The sequence below is a fragment of the Chelmon rostratus genome, chromosome 7, assembly GCF_017976325.1.
Source record: "Chelmon rostratus isolate fCheRos1 chromosome 7, fCheRos1.pri, whole genome shotgun sequence".
Classification (NCBI taxonomy): domain Eukaryota; kingdom Metazoa; phylum Chordata; class Actinopteri; order Chaetodontiformes; family Chaetodontidae; genus Chelmon; species Chelmon rostratus.
Window position 1 is genome coordinate 10,808,204 of NC_055664.1, and position 24,568 is coordinate 10,832,771.

The following is a 24,568-nucleotide window of genomic DNA, read 5'->3' on the forward strand; positions in this document are numbered from 1 at the left end:
TCTTAAGATGTTATCATAGGATTACAACAGGTCTTTGTAAAGGGGAAACTACAAGTCTTAACCTTCCACCCACCCGTGCCTCGCTGCTTTTTGATCGAGCTCTCTGGCGACCAATTGATAAAATCTACTCCTCTGAGGGCGGGAATAGGGAAATTTATGATTTTTCGGAGGAGGGACTTCCTTCTGAGTAGCACTCGGATGGCAGGCAGCTGCTGGGCTGACACGTAACTAAAGTTAAAGGTGCTATGGAGGCCTCGTCGGGGACTTGAGGACTTTACTTTTCCCAGCAGCGTCTTTGAATTGCGTCGGAGAAGTTAAAAGTCTGCAAAGGGAAACGAAGGCGCACGCGGGAGCCGCCAGCCTCGGTTTGACCTGCATTTCAGCCGCGCGGGGACGGACTTTTAACGTGAAGCCAAGCGAAAATCTGAGCGGCTACTTTGAAGTCGCAGGCGAGAGTCGCGACTGGATGCGGCTATGCTAAAATAATGTACACATCGGCCGATATTAGCACTTGAATTGCGTTTTCTGCTTGGAAATGCTCGGGGAGTGAGGGGACGGGGGTCTCTTTCGGTCTTCACCAGGAGGTAGAAAGTTGAGTAGGAAGTTTCCAGCAGCAGAGACGGGGTTTTGTCGCGCAGACAGCGGGGAGGGGCGCGGGTCCAACATGGGAAACGGGGTGTGCTCCCGGAGGCAGCGGAGGATCTTCCAGTGTCTCCTGCTGGTCACCGTGGTCTGCGGGATGATGTACGGGGGGATGATCTCGTATGAGATGCACAAACAGCTCACGAGGACGGAGGCTATGGCACTGAAGTACCAGCAGCACCAAGAGTCCCTCTCGGCTCAGCTCCAAGGTAAACACAGTGACGGTGATGTGATTGAAGGTTGATCCGTCTCCACGCGGGTGACAGAAGTGAGCGTGAGAACGACTGCCGCGCCAGACTTCACTAACGAAACAGCGATGTTGTCGTTGTCGTGCTTGGTGTCAAACGCTCACAAAGCTTAGAACAAGCTTTAGTTGAATTTATGAAGTCGTAACGAGGCGTAGTTCAGTTCGGCATCAAGTTTGGTTAGTGAAAGTTTTCTCCTGTCATATTAACTAAAATAATGCCCCTAAATATAAGCGCTTATTTGGGTATGTGTCAAATACAAGAATGACTCCACAGTGTACACTGAAGCTGTCTGACTGACTGGACTGGACTGTAACTCCTCTAAATAGCCAAGCAGTGATTTACAATGAGCCTGTCTTTGACCTCTGACCTCAGGTGGCCTTCTAATCTTGTGGTAAACCAGGTTGTGGTTTGAGCAGATTGGGCTTTAAAGTTCAGCAGAGAGTTGATTCTGCTGTTGTCTTCCTTTTGCACATGCCTACTGTAAGACTGAAATTAGACCCTGCACTACCTGGTGTACTGCTGACTACAGGCTATGACACACACACAGACACACAGAAACACACAGCTGGTTGTAGTCAGTGTGTCCCCAGGCTCACCTCAACACTTTACAGATTAGTGTAAGTTAAAGTCAGGGGGTCAGCCGGAACATCTGCTGGTGTCAGCCACGGCTGGAGGAACAGATGAGCAAAGGAGGGCACAGCCACCTTGGTTTCAGACACAGGTTTGTGAAGTGCACTGTCACATACAGTATTAACTTGTTTTTAAAGCCAGTTTCAGGGTTAGCCAGCTGAGTGCTGCACCACTGTACTGCCCTGACTGTCTTTGATTTTGATGTGGCCCTATCATAGTCTTTTCTAGTCCTGTAAGCAGTGCAGGCCCTACCACATAAATGCCAGGTAGTGTATTAGTCCAGTCTAATGTATTTGTAAAGCACATTAAAAGACAACCCACACTGACCTAAGTGCTGTACAGACCAGAGCAGGTAGTTTAAATCATCGTAAGTGAATGGCTTGAACTTGAGATATAACAAAATAAGTATGTTTCTCATGTTTGAAATCCCATTTTTGCAAACATTACTCATGTAATCAAACTATTATTACAACATAGATAACTGATATCCAGTTTTTTATATAAAAGCATGTAAATTGGGGACTGAAAGCAGGTCCTAGTTAGGGATAAAACTAATTGTTATTGTCATTATCATTTTATGTATTGATTATTGGCCGGAGGCATTATGTTTTCAGGTTGTCCATCCATTACAATATATGTATGTACTTCCTGTCCCATTCTCTTGAACACGATATCTCATGAACATCTTTAGGAAATTTCTTAAAATTTGGCACAAATGTTCAAGGGTGAACTGATTAGAATTTGGTGGTCAAAGGTGATCAGGCAGAACACAGAGGAGAACGAAGTGATGGCATTTTATATCCAAAAACACTTTTCTGGCCATTATTCAATGCCGTAACTCAGGAACAGAGGGTATTTTGACCATATTTCACATTTGGTCAAATACTGAAGTGGTGACACTGATCTTGGGCTTCCACTTTGAAACTGTGGTGATTGTATAGATCTTATGTGCTGTCGGGTCTAAGATGTGTGTGAACTATCCACGTTGTGCAATCTGCAGCTTCTTTGCAGCAGCGTTCACATTTGAAGCATTGTAGCTCACCACAAGCTGATTGGTTGTGCTGATATTGAGCTTCATGTGATTGTCGTTGCATTATGTGATTAAGATCTCTATCCGTCCTCTGTACTCTGTAAAAGTGGTCTCAAAGTGAAGACAGCATGTTTCTCACAGGAAATTATTCACTGGAATCATGCATGTCAATTAAGTGATAGCCTTTGCAACATTAACATTTTGCAAAAAAAAAAAAAAAAAACACTCAATACCTTTTCTTAAGTTCCTTCAAAGTCTTCACTATATATATTATATGAGTCTGGGCCACCATGGAAGTAAACTGCAACTAGACTGGCTGGCAGAGGCAAACAACCACAAGCGGTAATTCTAGTTTTCTTGATTAGTCGATTAATCGTTTGGATTGTACAATGTCAGAAAAATGCCCTCTGCAATTTCCTAAAACCCAAGTTGATGTCTTCAAGTGGCTTTTGTTTTTTTTTTTTTGTCTGATCAGCAGTCTAAACTCAAAAATCTTCTCACCTAAGAACCTGCAACTCAGGAATGTTTGGTGTATTTGCTAGAAAAATGACTGAAATGATCGATAATAAAACTCAGTGAAGATTAATTTTCTGTTGGCCTACTTATCAATTAATCGACAAATAGTTTCTGCTCTAGTTTCAGTGGTGTGTTGACATTATGATGCACGGGCGACCAGTTTGTTTGGCATTTGTATCTGAGATCAATCTTTTACAGTATGCCTGTCTGCGCTTCACAGTGAGACGAGATACCTGCATTGTAAGGATCTGATTGCAATGAATCCCAAGTCTTTAAGCCACAGGAAACATTATGACCACCAGTAAAAACTGCGACATAGATGCTTAAAAATTTACTCTATGTACTAAACTGTACTAATATGTACTAAACTACTTGCTTTATTGCCATGTTTGGAAAATAGTGACATACACACTCAGATTGTGACACCTACGCAATGTCTCCCTGTGTTACTTGCAAAATGTTCTTATATTTGGAACCTAACTGCAGGAACTGCCCCACCTCTACAAAAGATTAAACAGTTTTGCCCTACAGTGACTTTACTGAATGACTCCCTCCGTTTAAACGCACACCACTGTGCTGACAGGATGTGAGGTTTTGTGCCATGCCTTCATGAGTTTAAAATTAACAGCTGGGTGGAGAACCCGCTCCTTCATGGCCTCATCTGTTCGAAACAAGGCCTGTCTCCACATCAGGGAGTCAGATAGTGTGTCAGGGTTATAGGCTCCAGACCTGTTAATTTAATGCAGCCTTTGATCCACCTAAGTAGCAGTCATCTCTCCCTATCACCACAGCTTGGTCCAGCAGACCTACCATGGAGTTGTCCTTAAGCTCCTAACAATCGTGTTTGGATGCACACGCACATATGCCTGTGTTGTTGTCAAGTGAATCACTCTGTGACAAATTACATTACAGTACATTATGTTAAATAGGAAACATGGCATAATAGCTTGTGGTGGTAGTGGCTAGGGCTTCAAAGTGGAGAGCTATATAAGAGAAATGTGTCATTTTTATCTCCATTGCTTGGTTTCTTTTATTGTGTCCATTTCTAAGACAAAGGTAGTTGGGTCAGGGTGGACAGCTGTCCCACATTTAAGATAAAAGAACAAGGCAGTGTTCAAATCCCACCTCAACAAAATATCTGTTTCCCTCGAGCTAAACTGCTTGTTTGAGTCCGTTTCAGGTTGTAGTTATTCAAACGGCTCCTATTTCATTTTTCTCAAAGTTGATGTATCAGGAAACGGAGTATGGCAGTATAATGTGACAGTTTGAATGAAGTGGGTATTCCTTAACTCCATATGCATCGCTCGACTTGTGCACCACACCTTTAGTTTTATTGTGAAGCGGCGCATCATTCAGCCAATCACAAGGCCCGGGGCCACTTGATATCCATGGCTGACTGTTGATTGCTGTTTTTCGTGTCCTATATTTAGAGGTGGGCCGTAGCTCGGGGGCTGTCAGCCAATCGTATTGATTCACTGTTGCCCACTTAACCCACAGGCTGGCAGTTTGTCAGTCATTTAAACGGATCAACTGGCACTTCGTGGTTATGCATGCTCTCTGACAAATGTGTCCCTGTGATTTAACGCACATTCAGTCTCTCTCACACTCACAGACACATCATTGTTTGTCCTTTTCAAAACATTAATCAAATGGAATAATTGCAGCCATCTCTAAATGAGTGTGGTAATATTTCTTACATTACTGACACTGTTGTTGCCTGCTGTTTATTGTAATGAATGCTGTTGTCTCAGCAGATGGAATGGTTTGTTTTTGTCCATGAGACCAAAAGAAATAAAGAGTTTTGTGCTTTGAGTTAGGGATGTACTTTTCCCCTGGATTTAACAGACTTTCACATTTGTTTTATTGTATTTTTACTCTAATGAATGAGAAGTTCAAAAGTTGCTGTACTTTCCAAACAGCAACTTGGGATAAAATGATTGAAACAAAAATAAACCAAAGCACACAACAGAACACTGCTGTCAGCAGCAAAATCACTCCTTTGATTTTAGAGTTTGTTTGTTTTGGACTCTCAAATGTCCAAATCTCTCTGCTCTTCAACCTTCATCTTCAAGTCCATTATTTGGTCATTGAGGAAGTGAGTTTCTCACTGGGTTACCACCTTTTATTGTTTATTCTATGCTTGAATCCCCATTACCTTTGGTAGTCTACCTGGGCTTCACACAAAAACAACAAAAAATAAAAATCACAGCATCAATAAGACCAGAAAATGCAATATTCAGCACATGTAACAATAAATACCGCTCCATATTCCAGGCAGAAAGACCTGTAGAAAGAACATCATACAGTGAGTGCATGAACTTGGTACTTCCAGATGCACAGGATCCACTTGACGTGTCACATACCAGTGACTAAAACCCGTACACACAGATGTGTTGCAAACAAATTGTGGTGTGTGGGGTTTTTTTTCCCCAGGTAACAGTTTCCATGAATAACAGACAACTACGTTTTGATTTGGAGCAACGTAGAGCAACGTAGAACCAACCTGGCAGCTCCGTTCTGTACAATTTGCAGTTTGTTAAGATGTTGTTCAGCAGCACTTGGAACATATGACCGGGCAGCACTCCAAGTGTGACACAACAAGTGGCCTAACAGCTTCAATCATAACAGAGGGCGGAACATATGCAGAACATTTCCTTCAAATAGCGATGCCTTTCCCCATCTTGGAAACAATTTAATCAATCTGATCAGACCAACACTTAAGTTAACACCCAGTAACATGGTTTTAGTGACCTGCTCAACTGATGTCACATCTATAGACGAGTTGAGCACAGTGGCGTCAGCAAGAGCATTCCTACTACCACATATAATACATTTAGTTCTGGCAATGTTCAGAATAATTTGCTCATTTGCCATTTACTAATCATATGCAGCTCGACATGAAGATTCTCTCCCAGCGTCAATAAAATTGGTGACACACAACTCGTGGAACACTGCTGGAGTGTCAGAAACATTGTCATTGAAAAACTCTCGCTGTGGCCTGCCAGAGAGGTAACTCAAACCATAACCTCTGAGTTTGGCAGTGAGAATACTGTGGTCTATGACAGGAAAAGCTGCAGCAAAATCCAGGAGCACTCACACCGCCCAGCCTGCATCTTCTGAGTTACCTTTTTTTGCATAATAAAAAAAAATAGTCTAGTTTAATCCACAGTATGGGTGTGCTGGGTATAAAGGCACCTGTGTGGGTTAAGTTTACCAGTAGGAGGTAAAATGAAAGCCACAGGAATTACCACGAGAGGCAGAAGTTTGAAAGCCACAGCTTTGTACAAGTTTGTCCAGCCTACTCCTTTTGAGAGAAAGCTAAAAATAAATGTAACTGTAATTGTAAGCAAGACGCATCTTATTTTTAATACCATTTCTCTTTTTTAAATACAGCTGTTTGCAGGATGCAGAGCGATGAGGTGTTTTAAGCCTAAACTAACAGATCACTGGCGTGGTAATAGTAATTTTGTTGATCTTCCCCATTCATGATCAGTTTTGAATCCTTTCAAATCCAGCAATTCTCTCCATTTATTGAATGACCGACCAAGGCTGACTCATCCTTTCAGTCTCAGTTAGCTGTAAGCTATTAGATAGGCCGTTAGATGTTCGTTCCGTTGGTCGTATTAGCTCTGTTTGCTATTAGCTCTGTTAGCCAAACGCACCACAGGACTCTGCCTACAGCCAGTTAGCTCCCCACACAGCTAGCTCTTCAACACAGATTTGTTTTTCACAAATGCAGCAATACCGAGGAAAAAACAGAGTGTGTCGTCCGTCGATATCGAGTTTGCTGCATCCTTTTGGTTTTTAACGCATCATGTCTTTGTTGGTCTCTGGCTGAGTAGCCAGCCAAGTGAAAGTAACTGTAGTGATGCACTCCGTTGTAGCAACACTCAGTTCAGTTTGTGACTAAGCAATACTTGTACATACATACAAATACAAATCCCTTTCATCCCGGGAAAGTTGCAGAGAAAACCTTTGTTCGTCCCAGACACATTGAGACATGGAGACATCAGGATTAAATTGAGACCATGAACAGTTAAAAACTCCTTGTAGTACGTTTAAAGAAACAGTGGCTTGTAAATTAAAATATCTATCTCTGAGGACTCAGGAAAACATCTACATTTTTTTCTGAAATATTTTGCTTATGTGACCGGATAAGTGGTGCTGGATGAGCTTGTGCGTCTTAATTCTGGCCCAGTACATGACTCGACTTCATAGATAGAGATGACTGACTTGTGTGAGTGGGATTACCCTTTGAAGACAGTGTACAGTGTGTGTGTGTGTGCGTGTGTGTGCGTGGCCCAGTTCTCTGTGTGATTGATTGTATTCACAGTCCACACCACTGGCCAACTCAAACCCAATCCAGTCTACTCCACATCTAAACCAGTAGGCCAGTAAAGGTCACCACCATAGAGAGCTCCCTTGTTCTCGCCCTGCTGATGCACTTTAACCACACAGTGGGGGAAATGTTTCGTCGGTCTATGGGGAAACCCTCAAACAATAAATGCTCATTCCAAAGCTCATTGAGGTGTGAACGAGATAAGGGTTGGTGTAAAATGAATCTTGTGCGTTTGGAAGCACTAGGGAATGTTCTTATCAGTTTGTAGGAATAGTCTGTACTGCATTACTAATTTCACAGTGGGAACATTCATTAATAACTGGTGGACTCTAAAACACCTGCAGGTGGCGGTGCAGATGAGATATTTGTAGTATTGAGTGAAGCTGTGGTTTCAACTCCAGGGTCATTTTTGAGGGTATTGTTTGTGATGTATTAAAATGAGTTGAAATGCAGATATTTTCTTATTTTGACCAGTTTTTCATTTATCCTCCTCTCTTCACCCTGTCCTGTTAGAAATAGATGTTAAAACATTGAGTTCCTGTGTGAAATGTACAATGTTAGTAATGACTTTGCCTTGTGGCACTGTAAGTGGATTTTAATAATTCAAATGCAAATTCAAATGACTTTCTTAGACTGTAGCGTCTTTGTAGCTGTCGTCCTGCTTGTCCATGGTGTCCCCTAGAGAGAGAGAGAGGTACTGAGCCTCCAACAAGCAAAATAAAACATCCCTAATCTCATGGAGCTCGACATCCATCTGATAAAGCTCGGAGCGGTGTGAAGAAGTTGATGCATCCATTAAAACATCACAAGGAAGAATGTTCGAAGATGCTTAATTGAAGTTTGTTGGTTTTTCAGGTGTTTTTACAGGTATTTAACCTGAAGGTCACATGGTACAGTCTTATACACTAGAACTGTGTTTACAGTGTATAACAGCTCACTGATTACAGTGTCTCTTTATTTGTATAGCACAAAACCAAAGTTCTATAGTGCTTCACACAAAACGAATACTACAAACAAACATAGAAGAATAAAATCAAGGAGACAGAAACTAGTGACCCAGACATGATAAGAATCTAAAAAAAAAAAAAAAAAACTGAACGAGCGCACTGATACGCTGTTAGAAATCAAGGCTGGAGTAGTAAAGGGTTTGATGTTGTTAGCAGCAGCACGAAGAAGTTATTAAATCTGCACATTTTCTGGATCAATGACAAGAATTTCACTGAATTTGATTTATGCCTATTCCACACATACATGTGTATTTTTGAAACCAGGGTTTTTCCTCTTTTGCCCCCAAAAAATCCTGTCGACACAAGCACAAAGCACTGTTAAGAACATACCAAACCAACAGGAGCCGATATAAGCCTAACCCTAAAGCCATGTTGGCCAATCAGAAGCCAGAAAAAAGCTCTTACTGGTAGGCTACCTGCACCTAGAGGTCCGATTGGGCAACTATAGAGTAACTATACATTTAGGCAGGAACTCTTGGACCTATGTCCTTAGATTTTGTGAAAAAGGCTGAAAACACTCATCCCTAGATGAGTTTAAGCCATTGAAAGAGGCGTTTTACCATCGATGCTCTGTACTGTCTCTTATGTACTGCATGTCTTAGTTGAGCCAACAAAGAATATTCATATCATGATGATGGCAATGTTCTGACTTGTTGATTTCAGACAGTCACGCACTGCTGAGAGCAAAAGTAGCGTTGCTGCCAGCTCCACTGTGGAGTAGTGTGGAAGTGGTTTTGGTTACAAAAGATCAGATGTACAACAAACCAGGGTCGTATGCAAGAAGACTGTGACAACAAAAAAGGGCAATACAACAAACTTATTTCGCCACCTCAAGCAGAAGCACCCGCTTCAGTGCAAGAGGAACCAAAAATCCCAGAAGGCAGAGCTGAACAACTGAAAAAGAAAAATATTGTTCAGTATTTTGTCATATTGTCAAGAATATCACCATGGCAGAAAAACCCCACCCTTGCACAAAATTGTAGTCACGGCTATGGGTTGGGCCGAGAAAATGTTCCTTAAAAAAAAGCACTTCAAAACATGAGCGGTCCGCCATGGTTATAGGTTGGCATTTAAAACACTCATTAAAAACAACTACCAAACCTCCCCCATGCCCACTAAGTCTGGGCTCACTAATAAAATCACGTGAAGGAGGGCAAAGCTCTGACATTAATCAGCCGTCACCAGGCTGAAACCACGCCCCTGTTAAGAACAATACACAGTCATACCTGAAACAATAAAATTAGTCAATATAAGACGGCTCTCGCATTCAGAAAGACAACCTCGTCAGATTTGATGCCACTGTTTGTCCAACAGAGCTCAGAAAGCCTGAACAGAGCTTTTTGTTTTCTACCACATGCAAAGAGGAAGAAATGTCCTGCCTTTTCAGAGGCTAAGATACTTTCATGAAACAAGCAGCAAGCTATTCATTTACTCAGTCTGAATGTAATGATTGTCCTTTATGAGTTTAGATAGTCATTAGCATTAGTTACCTTATAAAACCTTAATACCAAGTCAGTTACTGTCTGTGTGTGTGTGTGTGTGTGTGTGTGTGTGTGTGTGTGTGTGTGTGTGTGTGTGTGTGTGTGTGTGTGTGTGTGTGTGTTACTCTTGGGGACAAGAGTTGCTTGAACATGCCTTCCTTATGGGGACAAAGTGCAAGTCCCAACAACATAAATCATTAAATTTTAAGGGTGAAGTCTTGGGTTAAGGTTAGGTTTAGGTTAAGGTTAGGGTCAGGCAAGTAGTGGTTATGGTTAGGGTTAGTCTCAAGGAAATGAATGTAAGTATGTGATGTCAAAAGTGATGGAAACACAACTGTGTGTGGTTGTAGCATGGGCTAAGGAAGAACCCGTGAACTTTTGCAGCGGATCTAAATAACAACGCGGTTGCACATCTTATTTTTCACTTATGTTAAACATTGTGAGATGGGGCATTTGGCCCTGGGGGAATAACTTAAAATACAGTTACATCTTAAAATTCAGTAGATGGTTGTGTTCAAGTTCATTCGTGACAAAACACAGCCAGTTGTAGAAACATGATGACTCTATATCGCCCTCCACATTCACAGCTACCAGTAATCCTCTGGGGAAGCCGACACATGTGGCCGCAGCTAGCAGTTGTTATGGAGCGCAGGGGTTTCATGGGAAAACTGGTACAACTGTAACAACACTTCTTCCTCAAACAAAGGTGTGGCTATAGAAACATAAATACACGTTTATCATGAAACTCATCATACACTTACATCCAAATGTGAAAATCTACTAGCTTTGGACGTGTACCCAGACATGCAGCAAGCGTGCTTGCAGATTTGCAAATCACGGAGGAGTGGATTGTTCTCCTTTGCATAATTGGTCTTTTATTTTGGCCTGCCTATTTGGGCCTATTTCATCCGTGCAACCTTTCCTCTGTTTCACTCTCCTTTTCTTTTGCTAATTCTCTGTTCCTACAGTTTCTCTCTCGTAGACTCTTTTATCCTTCCCCTCCTCAGTTTTGTTATCTTCATGGAATTATTAGAAGCTTGCGTACCTGTCAGTTAATTCTGGAATCTGTTGACTTGGCTCTCAGAAGGAGTAACAGCCACATCATCAGTTAGAGACGGCCCTGCCCCCAACCTGAGGCAGGAAGAACATGAAAGGAAGTGGAGGAAGAGATGACTTACTGTTCACAGACCAGTTTGTTTTTTTAAGATGGGTGAGTCAGAGGCTGGCCCAGGACCACAACATAGTGCCAGAGTACATGGTATTTAAATTGTCTTCACATTGAGGTGTTGAGGTAATGCATGTCTTCAGCAAATGAACTGAAGTTAGGGCCACGGAGTGGTGTTGATACTGAAGGGGTTGATGGGAGTTACTATTACGGTCACTGATACCAAAAACAAAGTCGTGAAATGCTTTACAGTGACACAAATAACGTGGCCATGAAAGCTACTGCAAAGTTGCAAACAGTCTAACACTTTTCTGTTTAAATGTGAAAATGATCTGCCAGTTTTGAATGCATAAAGTGTAACTAATGTACATTTCTAAAAAATATGTGATAATTGCCTAAAGTAGCTTTACTCCTTTTGATATTCTGTTATCACTAGAAGATATTTGTAGATCCAAACGAGAATGCTAGACCAGTAAAACTGTACATCGAGTGGAGAAAGATATTGAGGTGATGTACCACTATCGACTGAATATGTTTATTCTCATATCTGAGTGTGTATATATGTCACTGAACTGAACCCTTTTGCATTCTGTGGGACCTTTACAGAACATACATATGTGCAACAAACGTGGGCTTATAACAACAGAGCACAGGCGCTTGTACACGACAGAGCTGTGACCATAAGCCTTTGCAGACTAGACACAGACAACAGTATTGATTAGAACGGGAGTGTGGAGTTTAGATGTGTGCTAAAATGCTGCATCTGGTATCCTGTTAAATCAGGGGAATGAAAGCTGAATATGACGAGAACTGAGTCAGAAGCACGAAAACTGCATTTGAATGAAAGTTCATGTTTGAAATGAGTATTGTGCATATTCACAAGACACTGCGTTAAGTTTTATCTTTCATGAATGACTCTGTTCATCCAATATTTTTTTTGGAATGTGTTTCTTAAGTGTGAGCACGATGCATTTAGATGCTCATTTAATTCTTCGTACTTGTTTTGTTTGAATTGGTGGTTGTTACTTTCAACCATCCTTCTGCCAGAATATATACAAACACACACACACACACACGCAGGCGTCGCACTTCACTCAGTAGATTACTTATTAGTGAGGACAAACGCATGGGTGGGTTGAGCAGGTGAATGGAGCATGTTGACAAAAAAGGACCTGCAGCATGCAAACCTGCCATCACTTATTCATTTGTTGCGTCGTTTGTGTGTGTAACTATCATCTTCAGAACACTGGATTATGCTGTGTTGTCTCTGCTGCTACAGTGGCCCCGGTTCTCCATGGGGATTATTTCCATTTTCAACTTGACTCTGATGAAGGTTTAAAAAAAAATGAAGGAAAAAGACGGACGTGTGTGACAGCGTGGGGAGTGAAGAAGAGGACAGCTGGATAGATTACAAGTTAATGCAAGCTAAAGCAGGATCTCAGTTCAAATAAAGAGATATACACAAGCTTTCATTTTATGAAGGAGCTTTGGGGACTGTTTTTTGCTAGATTAATGTACAAATTATTTAACATCCAATCGGCTTGTGGAAACACGCTCCATCTGCTTTCAAATCACCTGTATTTCCTCCTGACTTTGGTATTGCTTGTGGCAGGCAGACACCACCCACCAGGCACAGAAGCAGCCTGAACCAAACTGCAGTAGCAGTGTTTGTAAACAGCTTTGGAAGTCTTGTGAGGAATACCGCATCCTCCTGCTGATGGAGGAGCTGTCATGTACACAGTCTGGATGAATAAATATCACACCTGGCTCTCGCATCAACCATGAAATGCACATCCGCTTTCTGTCTAACTCTCTGCAACGGCTGTTTAAGCATTTGTGGGTGCATACGTTTTGTGCCGTGTACATATTTGTGTATTAGCTCTCTTTTTGTTTAGCTTACCTTCCACCTTGCCCAAACAAAGTTCACTAAACCTCAGTGTTTTCTCTCTCTCTCTCACACCCTCGTTCCCCCTCCATGTCTGTTTTTATATGTGCAGTGGTGTACGAGCATCGCTCCCGGTTAGAGAAGTCTCTTCAGAAGGAGAGGTTGGAGCACAAAAAGGCCAAAGAAGGTGAGAAAAATGACATCTACACTCAATTCTGACTCTTGAGGTGTATGTCCATTCAAAGGAGCTTCAGGAAATTCGTATCTCATGATTTTTTATTTTGTAAGAAGGTAGTGATGTGTGAGAAAACTTTCAGCTCAGGCACCCACCGTTGTTTTTGTGAGTGGATGGGGGGTGTTTATGAAAATGTTGGTGTGAGTTTTTATCGAGTTTACGAGTCATCAGAATGAACCTCATGCTTATGTAAAGCAGTATCACAGTGTTGCGCTCTCCCTCCTCCAAATTAACTTCATCTTGTAAAGTAAGTGAATTAGATTGACCTGTGCTGTTTCCCTTTTCTAGATTATCTGTCTTATAAACTGGAAGCACAGCAGTCACTCAATAAAGAGAAGGTATGCTTGCACATAATTACCCCTCTGCTGTCACTAAGTGTCATCATTTAAAAATGTTTTCCTGTTTGCATCGTTTAGTTGAATTGTGAAGTGCTTTCATTGTGTTTTTGAAAAGTGCTGCTCAGATACTGCAACTGCCGCTGCCACCGTCGCACGTAATTCATCCCGTCATCAGTATCTGTTCTAACAGTGTCCTTAAGTCTGGGCTTTTTTCTTATGCTCTAACAGCAAGACTCCAGCAGCAGATTCAATTCTCTACAAGTGCAGCATCAGATGCTAAAGGTACAGATCTTCATAATCCTTTCATACAAACAAACTCTAATCTGTGTAATGAAATAACAAACCATAGACCATATGATGACAGTGTTGTTTTTTTTATCTTTGTCAGAACCAGCATGAAGACCTGAAGAAGCAGTATTACGAGCTGCAGGACCAGCACCAAGTCCAGGGCGAGGACCACAGCCGGCTGCTGGATGAACACAGGGAGCGCTACGACAAACTGCAGCAGGTCAAAGAGGTGGAAATCTCTCAACTCAAAGGTACTCATGGTCTCACACACGCACACACACACATTTTTGTTGTTGTGTGTACTGTATTTTAACACCACTCAGCTACATACGCAGACATTTTTCTGTTGTGGTGTCATCATTAAACATTCTTTGACTCCATCTTCTGACTTAATGCAATACTGCATGTCTGAAGTGTAAGTGCTGTATGTGCAGACTTCCATATAGACCTTTTGGCAAGTAGTTAAAACTGTCCTCTACTCCAAGCCTTATTACTTGAAATTACTTATTTATAGACAGAAGTATGTTGCCAGTGCTTGGAGCAGAGATATGACCTGACAAGTGGAACCAGGGTTTGTAACATGAGTCATAAGGATAAAAACGGTTCTGATTACTTTTGCCACAGCTTTGCAGTAGAATATTGTTCTTGTTTCATGTGTTTTCTGTCCAGATGCATGCTTTCTGTTAATGTGTTTGCTGTTTGTGATGGCAGATAGTATGTATAATCTGAGGGAAGAGAATAAACAGCTAAGGAAAGCCCACCATGACATTCACATACAGCTGCAGGATGCACAGGTGAGACCAAATCCGTTCTCGTTTTTCCTCCTCTTTGACACACACGTGTCAGCTTTCAGTAAGAACAGACACAAAGTGTGTGCTGCCTGAAATAGAGTTTTTTGCTGTAAAATTTAAGCCTTAGATAAAAATAAATGGTCTACTCATGTCGTTCTGTTTACACTTGTGTGTTCAGGTTCGCCATCAGGAGCTAAAGGCAGCCCATGACCACCTTGCACTGACACTGGAAGACCACAAGAGTGCGCTGGTTGCAGCTCAGGTAGGACAGCAGCACAGAGATGCAGTCTCATTGTTTACTCCAGTCAGCTGATTGATGCTGAACTGCTGCATCACAAGTATTTTGGTCAAACCCCCCAGCAAGTGTTGCAAATTTTATTGCCGGGAGTCATTAAAGGCTGAAGGGAAGATTCTGACACACTGTGGATAGAAATACCTGAGACTTGCTTTTTAATTTGTCTCGAGAATAGGTTTGTCTTTTCAGAATGTTAGCAGTGAAGCTAAAGAGACGAGGACAGTTTTAATGGAGTAGATCAACCAGACAGCTGATGTGCAGTTCCTGTTAGTGTTGCCCAGGATCAAGTGCAACTAAAGCATTCTCCTGCTCGCGCTGCATTCCTCTCCACCTTGCTTTAACCTTTACTTTCACCTTTTCAATAAAGCAGAAAATATGTGTGTTGCAGTGGACTGTATAATCCCCAGGAGAGAAAAATAAAGATGTCTGAGCTGTTGCTTGGTTTTGGGGAAATTAGATCAGATGTTGCTTCTCCTGGAGACCAGCCTTTGAAATGCCTGAATGGTTTATTGAACACACAGCACTCCGCTGCTTTGCTTGAAATGCTTTCCCCCTTTCTGTCTGCATTGATGGATACTCACTCGCTCTCCTCTCTCTTCCTCCCTCTCTTTCTGTCTGTCTGCATTTGCTAATTTATTTTAAAGCCTGTCCTGGTTTTCCATCAGTGCTTCTGGTTGGACGGACACACACACACACACACACACACACACACACACACACACACACACACACACACACACACACACACACACACACAACTCTTTCCTTCAGTCACTCCAGGGGGTTTGGTTTAGTCGAGGCTGTCAGAGAAGTGCATCTAAAACACTTTCCAGCCGATCAGCCAGAAAGTTATAATGGAGGAACAAAGAGAGGGGGGGGATGAATTCAGCAAGAATCTTCAGCGTTCCACAACTTTTGTTGCTCCTGTGCCAACTTGTTTGAAACGTGTTGCTGCATCAAATTCAGAATAAGCAGATATTTACAGAAATTAATGATAGTTGATCAGGTAGAACATTAAATATATTGTCTTTGTGCTGTTCTCAATTGAGTATATGCCAAAAAGGATTAGCATGTTATCACATTGTTTTACGCAGTGACCAAACTTTCAGAATCGGGATTGCATAAAGAATGTCAGTAAGCTAGTAAAACTTTATTTATATAGAACCTTCTTAACGCAGGTTACGAAGTGCTTTACATCAACATCAGTACAGAAAATAAAAAAAAACAAGTGCAAAGAGTATTCCAGAGAGAAACATTCAAATTTCATACAAATACAACACACATATGAATACAGAAAGCAGACAGCAACCATTCGCCAACCAGAGCAACCCCTGAAATGATAGAAAGACAACTTAAACATTAAATATTTTTAAAAGTCACATCGACTTTTAAAAATGTTTTTCGAAACCCTCAATGGATGCAGTTGATCTAATGTGAGGGGAAGATTGTTACAAAGTCAGGGTGCTAGGACAGCAAAAGAGCAGTCGTCTTTGTTTTTATGTTTGGCACACGGTTTAACCGGCAGGTTTCGGTTGTGATGGCGTAAGGTTTTAGTAGCTCTGAAATGTAGGCAGGAGCCAAGTGATTAAAAGAATCGTAGAATCGATCCTGAACTTCACTGGCAGCCAGTGCAGCAAGGCTAAAATAGGAGTGATGTGAGATCTACAGTTTTAGATCAAAAGCCAATAATAACAATAACATAATATAACAGAATTTGTATGTTGTTTCTCGGTTGAAAAAAACAGGATTCAGCAAATTTGTTGATACGGTGTTGTTGTTGTTGAGGGTTAGATGTAAAGCCATTCCTCGACTATGGTTTGACACGGGGGGCATGTGGGCCATACACTGAGGAAAGCCATTTGTAGTGCTTTCAGCGCCACTAATGAGCTCAGTTTTGTCAGAATTTAGGTCGAGGAAGATTAGTGACATTCAGTCTTTTATAGCGGCTGAACAGTTGAGAGTGTTGAGGTTGCTGAAGTCATCTGGTTTTACTGAAACATGTCTGTGTGTCGTCTGTGTAACAGTGAAAGGAAATACCTCCAAAGCTATTTAAACTGAAACTTAACAAAAATATTTTTCCCTTTGACATCGTGAAGGAGCTGCTCGGTGACAAGGTTTTCCAGTGCTTTAGAAACGAAAGGTCATTTTGAAATGGATCTAAAATTGTTCAGAGCGGATGGATCGAGGCCGGGGGTTTTTTTTTTAAAGCCACTAGAGGGTAAAATATCAAGATGGCAGGAGTGGTGTTATTTAATGCTTTACTGGTCTAAAGCGGGTGGTCACTTTGAAGAGACATGGGTTAAAATGTTCTGCTAGATCAATTTAGTGTTTCCAGGTGCAGGTGAATTGGCCATTCAGTACTTCTTTAGCCGCATTTAGAAGCATGGCTCTCTGCAATGCTGGTCTGTCGGACAGTCCGCCACTTTTGTCCAGACTAAAGAATCTCTACTATTTGATGGTTTGTCTGAATATTTGGATGGAGTTGAAGGATTGTAAAGTGCTGAAAGCTGGCACGGCTGTCTTATCGGCCAGCTTGTGTTAAGACAATGTTGACCATTTTACAATTTAGGCTTCTTTTGAAATAAGGAATGGGGTTTTGAAGAGAAATAGAAAAGTATGTTTAAGGTTTGCAAAGTGTTAGAAGTTATCATATCAGCACTGCTATCAAGTCCTGGAGGTTCACACATAACACAAAATTTTACTGAGCATCACATGACTCCCCCAGGATTTTCTCTCTAAGCCCTCCTGAGATCGTGTATGTTGCTTCCTTTAGGCACAGGTGGATGATTACAAGCAGCTGAAGGAGTCCCTGAACAGGGCGTCCAGTCAGAGACAGCCTGAAGAACACCCCATCCCTCTGCAGCCACAAGCCGTTGCCATAGCACCAGAGTCCCACGTTCATGAAGCCCAGCAGCCACCAACAGAACAGAAACAGGAGCCCATCCGTGAGGAAGGTCACCAGCACACTGAGTCCAGGGTAATGTGGGATTCTTTGGGTTCACTTTATTATCAAGACAAAAGGCATACTGTAAATATGAAAATGCACAAATCTAATTATTCCTCTTGCTACTTTGTCCTCAGCTGGGCCATCAGCAGGAGGAGGAGGGGCATGCCCAGTCTCAGCACACCTTGTCAGACAAAGAGGAGGATGGAGAGGGAGAGGCCGAGAGGAGGAGGGAGCTGGCGGAGGAGGAGATGGCTCAAGCAGGACAGCCTCAGAAGCTGGAGGAGGACCCGGACCAACCGCAGGACGAGCAGCAGGAGGAAGAGGAGGAGCCAGAACCGGAACAGCCGGACGAGAACGCCCTGGACCGACAGAGACGCCAGCCGCAGCCGGTCAGAACTGGTTAAACACAGTTAGAACAGGCCTTGAACTAGCTTCCATTTCTTGTATGTCATTTGACTTTTACTGGTTGAGACTGTTTTCTCATTTAAATCTTGAAGCTTCCTTAATAACAATTTCTCTGCACGTTGTTCCTTTTTGCATCCATTCATCTTCTCAACAGGGTCCCCATCCAGAGCTGCATCCGGAGGCCCAGCTGCAGCACGAGGCGCACGCCCAGGTGGAGCACGTGAAGTCGGCCTACGAGCAGCAGCAGGAGCAGCAGCGCCTGGAGGCTCGACGGGCCGAGGAGCGCAGGCAGATCCAGATGCATCAGGAGGCCCTGCAGGTCCAGAGAGACAAGGTGCTGAAGGAGCGGGAGCAGAGGCTGAAGGAGGAGCAGGAGAGAGAGCAGCAGCAGCACAGGGAGGCCGACAGACGGGAGCAGCTGCTGAGAGAGGAGCACCAAAGGTCAGATTTAAAAAAAACTTCCTTACTTAAACTAAGAGGTATCAAGCAATGCACATACATTCAGTTATTTCTCTTGCTAAGCGAATGCAAATAAGGTGAATGCAGGTTCATTTGTCCTGTTCATATCATTGAAAAGTAGCATCAGTAAGTTATCTATCTTAACTTGACCCAAACCTGATTCGTGTTGTATGTGTAGTCTTATTGCTACATTTGCTCAGAGAGCCACATGCAGATGGAGAACCAGCAGCTCAGTGGACCGTGGCTCTTTGCCATTTTTCTTAATGATCTTTTTCTAAAGAAATGTCAAAAGCAACACTTAATGAGACCACTGCTGCATTGATTAACCTGAGCCAATAATAAATCCCCCTTCTGAAACCTGGAAGTAGTTATTCACTCTGATGTTCTCTGCTCACTGAACTAATTATTCTCTGATCCTGGCAGTAACACGCAGTAATACACACACCCGCAATCCAGGAGGAAACATGTGACACTTTGATTAAATTTGTTCAAAGACGAAAGAGAAGATTCTGTGTAGTTTATACACATTAATACATTTTAAACACTGTACACATGCACGGCTCAGCAATAATAGCTCTGCTGTGATGTGGCCTGCGCTCTTCTGACTGCCCTGTACTGTCATCGCTGTTATTAGGAAGAGAACCGAGTACGAGAACATGGACAATGATATTGTCCAAGGAGAGGAGGACCGTCACACTGACGACGAAGAAGGTGAGATTACCAGTAAAACAGATATTAAATGGTGTTTATCATTACATCCCGTTAGCGATGTAACCTCAAATATGTTTTGCGCGTTAACAGAGAGAGATGTTCGTATGTTACACGAGGAGGAGGAGAAACACGAAGAGGATCACAGAGTGCCGCCGCATCAGCAGGTGACGGTCCGTACATCCCGCTCACTCCATCTGTTAACACAGGTGTCGTCATCTGTGTGTCCTCTCAGCTCATTCAGTCACTTAACGTTCACGTATCAGGTGTCATCCATTCAGAAATCACTTCTTTCATCCTCCCTGCCCACTGTCTTACTTATGCAAACACTCTTCCTCGCTCTCTTCAATCCTGTGCTATTTCACTATGATCTCTTCTTCTGCAGGGTGCAGTAGATGGTGAGCTGGACCCAGAGGACGACCCCAACAACCAAGGAGAGGACGAGTTCGAGGAGGCGGAGGATGAGCGGCCGCAGCACAGGCTCGCAGAAGAGGAAGAGGAGGCGGTGGAGGAGGAAGAGGAGCCGGCAGCGCCAGCCCAGCACGTGGACACACACCCGCACCCCGGACAGCCCGCTGTGGAGGAGGAGCTGGTGGTGAGTAAGGGGCCAGAGAACAGCAATGGTCAGATACATAGAGGCATTCTGACTGCACAGATTACAGCAGGAAAAGAACTGGAGGTTGGGATGGAGAGAGAAACTGTTCCGGGTAAAACTGACTGGACACATTTGGGTAGGGTAAAAAAAAACACCTCTCTGTGTGTATTCAGATGGCTGGAAACCCAGATCAACAGGAAGACACGCTGGATGACCAATACCAGGAGGAAGGAGAGGACGAGGTGTGTGACACGCTGACGTGTGACAACGTACATGTTTTTAATTTTACTACAAAAATGTTTGGGTTTTTTTACATTAATTCTTTTGTCTCATTGGTGGTGTCCTGAAGGCACAGGAGGACATAGCTGGTGGGCAGAAGAGAGAGGAGGAGGAGGAGGTGGAGGAGGAAGGAGAGGATCCATATAACGAGGAGAACATAGAACAGGTGGGTTCTTCTCTTCTTCTTCAGGACCACATTTTATTCCCACGACTCAAACTGGTATGCACTCATCTAGCACCTTCCTAACCTAGGTGAAATCCAAGGTTTGGGTGTGTGCTCCTACAGACAAATGTACTGGCAGTGTGGGTAGTAAGTTTAGAAGGGTTGTCATGCTGTTAGTAACTCCTGTTGGCTGGTGCCTGTGCAGGGGGGATGTGGTGATAATTTGTGCACATTATGCCGTTCCAGTGAAACTCATCTCTTGTGAGATGAAGTAGCTGTGCTTCACAGGAGACACAGACATCAGTAGAAGTCAAATACCTGTTTAAACCATAACAGTGCAGAACGCTAAATCATGATTACTTGATATTTGTAAGGGGATCGTCCCAGTCACTTCACTATAGTCAGTTTTCTTGGATCCAGCATCCATCGGTCATGAGGCGGCTGCGCGTATATGCATTTTCACAGTTTCAGAATTCAGCTGTGGTGGTTGCTTGTTGTAACAACAGAGAGAGAATAATTAACACAGCATAACTGGTGAATCCATTTTTATTCCTTGCAGCCTGTAAGTTGTTCCTGCAAGCTCCTGAGTCACATCACACAGTTACAGTCGTGTGTGTGTGTGTGGGTCTGTGTGTGTGTGTGTGTGTGTCTGTGTGTCTGTGTGTGTGTCTCTTTCTGTGTGCACGCGTGTGTTTGTGTGTGTGTGTGTGTGTGTGTTTGTGTGTGTATGTGTGTGTGTGTGTGTGTGTTTTGGCCCTGTAACTTGAACCTTGTCGTGTGTGTTCTGGTAAAAGAGGGGGATCAGGTGTTGAGTGTGTTGGGGTATCTGGTTACCACCTGGGCTTAGTTTATTTAATTCATACTGAGAGGAAATCTGTTCGAATAGAGAAGCTCACATGCAATTAATAATTTCAAAATCTATTCATATATTTACTACTGTTGTTCATGCAATGTTGGAAATGGGAACGTAACATAGTACGCTAGGTTGGTCTTGACAAGAGCTCATTTTAAGAAGTGACTGCCTCCTACTTTCTGTTCTGTAACTGACCCTGACTCCTGACCTCCTTGGAGAGTGACATTAATTTATTTAGAACCTCTAGTTGTTATTGTTGTTGTTGTTGTTGTTTTTCATTATTAGTTCATCTTGTGATCCAAGTTTGTGGTTGGTTTTATAAAAGATATCAGAGAGAATAGCAGCTCAAAGTGCTTTACAACAAAAAATGACTAGTGAGTGCTACACATAAAAAATAGAACATAACAGGGATAGAAAATTAATGTGAAATAAGATGAATAAACCCCATTTGATGATAAGATAAAACTATGTATGAAAATACAAGCCTAACCAAACTTTATTATTCCTTTAATACAATGGAAGTCAGCAATTTGAGACTTAATAGGCGAGAACCCAGAAAGTAGTTGGCCTTGTGTGCACACTCTACAAGAGGGCGCCTCTCAAGCAAACAAGCACGACCGAGTCTCCCAGATTCTCGTTGGACGCAGATTCACCTCCTGTCTTGATTAACCAAAATAAGCCTCCCCCAGAACGTCTCCCCATGGGTTTAACCTAACTGTGGGTATTATCTGTGTTGAGCACAGCCCAAAGCTTCCTTGAAAAAAAAAAAAACACCCTGTTGTGGTGCTGTGGGGGTTAAAAAACACACACCCCAGTCTTTCATAAGGCGAATGACTAACATATGAGAACAAAATAAATCCACTGGATAGTAGTTATAAAATAAAGTTAAAAATAGCATTACAACGAGGAAATCACATGCACAATCGCATAACGAACATAAAAACAGAGATAGAAAATGAATGTGAGGTTAGATGGAGAATAAAATCCACATGATAATAATAGTAGAAAAATGCATAACATAAGAGGGAAAATAAAACCACTGAGTTATTGTAATAAAAAAAAGTTAAAAATAGAAGAAAATAGACAAAGAATGCATAAAATCAAGCAAACAATTTAAAAGAAGTGCAGATGTGCATCAGGAGGTCAGATCTAGTTAAAGGGTAAAGTAAAGAGCTGAGTGTTTAGCTTCCTCTTTATAATATTTAGTGAGCTGCTTCCCTGATAGCTGTAGATGCTGTAGTGCGTTCCAGAGCTTTGGGGCGTAATTGACAAAGGCAGCATATAACTTGATATGATGGCGTATCTGTAAGGTCCTTTGTCCCCCAACTTCTTTTACTGACTTGTGTTTCATACTCGGGCCCAGACCCAGTCACCTAATGAGTGGACGTACTTATGTTTCTCTGTAATTTGAGCTCAGCCGAGCTTTCACTCCATTCAGCTTCATTCATCCACTGTTGTGCAGTCGTTGTGGCGGAGGTGTTTCAGCTGAACCTTTCACACAAGCATCTCTGCTTTCATTTATTTACAGTGGAGTTAAAATCCTGTGTTACAATCCTACACACAGATGAGCAGGAGAAACGTGCTGATATGTGAACACCCTCTCCCCCGTCACAGTCACGAGCCTCATACTCTGAATCTAAATCTATATTTTGCACATAAAGGCCTTTAAATAGTCATGTGGTGTGCTTGTGATTTGCTCCAGGATGAAGTAAAAACCCAGGAGGGACCAAAAAAAGAAGGGGATCACAGACGAGAGGCCGAGAACAACGAGGAAGAGAATTACGAGGAGGAAGAAGAGGAGGCAGAGGAGGATACGGCTGGTCGAGACAAAGGAACCAATCGGAGGGCAGAGATGTAAGACGGACTTTGCAGACTTTGACCAGCTGCAGTGCCTTTTCCGCTGGCCTCGGAGCCTACCTGGTCTTTCTTTCCCTTGTTCCCCAAAGGAATAAAACCAGCCATCCATTCAGAAAAGTAGGAAAATTAGGATATTATGTCTGGAAGATGGTATGCTATTCCAAACGCTGTGGGATGGAACTGAGCAGCTTACACTGTGGAAATGGACAGAATTTGATGGGTCAGAAATGGGACGTATACTGTTTGTTTGTTTGTTTGTTTGTTTTAAACTCATTTGCCTTCCTGTCTACTCGCACGTCTGCCTGATTGCCTGATCTGTTTTTTTCGCAGCAGACGGGCAGAGAATGTATTTTCATCATGTGCTGTCTATGAGTATGTGTAAAGAAAGCAAAGATAAATTATGTTATTCTGATGTCCTCGCGTTCAGGCCTTTAAATGTATGTTTTATGCAAACAGCTGTATTCTTTGTAGAGCTCAGAGTTTTTAAATTTACATCTTGTCATTCCAATCAATCAAGTCATTTTCTGTTATTTATTGTTGATTGTAACAACTCTGACAATCATAAAAAGGTGCAACAGATCTTTTTATTTCCCCTGACTCAACTAGTTTGTGTCATAATGGCTTTTACCAACCTCTTGAAGCTGATGCACAGTGTTTTCACCAGATATTTCTGCAAATGCCCGTCAACAGAGACATTTCTGGTGAAGCCGTTCTGTGCTGAAAGTGTCACGCTGACATGTGCCTTTCCATTCTTGGAAACCTCTTCTTGGTTCTAGTCATTTTACATTTGGAAAAGCATTTGAGTAGGACATGAGCGATAAGAGCACGCCAGTTAGTGCTGTGCCCCTTGCATACTGCTTCAGCGTAGCCTTAAATCGAGGGCTGTTTCATGTCAACTGCTGGTGTGAATTCAGTTCACAAAAATAATGCAGTTTACTGCAGAATCTTTAGTCTACTGTACAATGTATAGTAAAAATAAATGCTGACAATTTGTACATTTTTCCACTGGTTATATTTGATACAAAAAAGTGGGATTTTGATTATATTGAACCAAGTTTGTCACCTGAATGGTGTGTGTGGAATAAAGTGGTGGAAGGATTTCAGGTCATTGAGACTGTGTTGTCTGATTCTCTGCTTTCACCTTTTTGACAAGAATTTCAAGTTGACACAGAGCCATGAGCCCTTAAGATGGATGTTAAAATAGCAGAGTGTTGTGTATGTAGTAACTTAAAGCCTAAAGTTCATTTTAGGACGTTAGGATGTTATCTTTACGTGTCGGCCGTCATAAAAGCAGTCCAAACTGTCTACAAGCTCAGAAAAGCTTTTTATTTCCCCAGCCAGTCCCAGCAATCCCTGCTCCAACAAACATAAATTGTATAAAACACTCAGGTGTTTCTGACATGTTGAAACTT

The 24,568-nt window shown here is 42.4% G+C and overlaps 1 protein-coding gene across 2 annotated transcripts; it reads left to right on the plus strand.

Moving 5' to 3' along the window:
- Window positions 1–199: 199 nt before the first annotated feature.
- LOC121608940 (Golgi integral membrane protein 4-like) lies at window positions 200–24,264 on the plus strand. Of its 2 annotated transcripts, none has more exons than XM_041940382.1 (16): window positions 200–851; window positions 13,056–13,130; window positions 13,467–13,516; window positions 13,745–13,798; window positions 13,905–14,055; window positions 14,516–14,598; window positions 14,774–14,857; window positions 17,664–17,867; window positions 17,972–18,226; window positions 18,397–18,683; window positions 19,336–19,412; window positions 19,503–19,582; window positions 19,795–20,004; window positions 20,178–20,246; window positions 20,354–20,449; window positions 23,002–24,264. In XM_041940382.1, exons 1-16 carry the CDS (start codon window positions 665–667, stop codon window positions 23,155–23,157), a joined length of 2,118 nt encoding a protein of 705 aa, XP_041796316.1. In that variant the 5' UTR covers window positions 200–664; the 3' UTR covers window positions 23,158–24,264. The 2 variants fall into 2 exon arrangements, with proteins under 2 accessions (XP_041796316.1, XP_041796317.1); XM_041940383.1 differs by having other exon boundaries at window positions 19,503–19,576.
- Window positions 24,265–24,568: the final 304 nt, after the last annotated feature.

Bases quoted from the DNA above. Each gene is read 5' to 3' on its own strand.
- LOC121608940 (XM_041940382.1), top strand. From the start codon at position 665: ATGGGAAACGGGGTGTGCTCCCGGAGGCAGCGGAGGATCTTCCAGTGT. The intron at 14,858-17,663 runs GTAGGACAGCAG...TGCTTCCTTTAG, and splicing joins GTGCGCTGGTTGCAGCTCAG to GCACAGGTGGATGATTACAA. The intron at 17,868-17,971 runs GTAATGTGGGAT...CTTTGTCCTCAG, and splicing joins ACCAGCACACTGAGTCCAGG to CTGGGCCATCAGCAGGAGGA.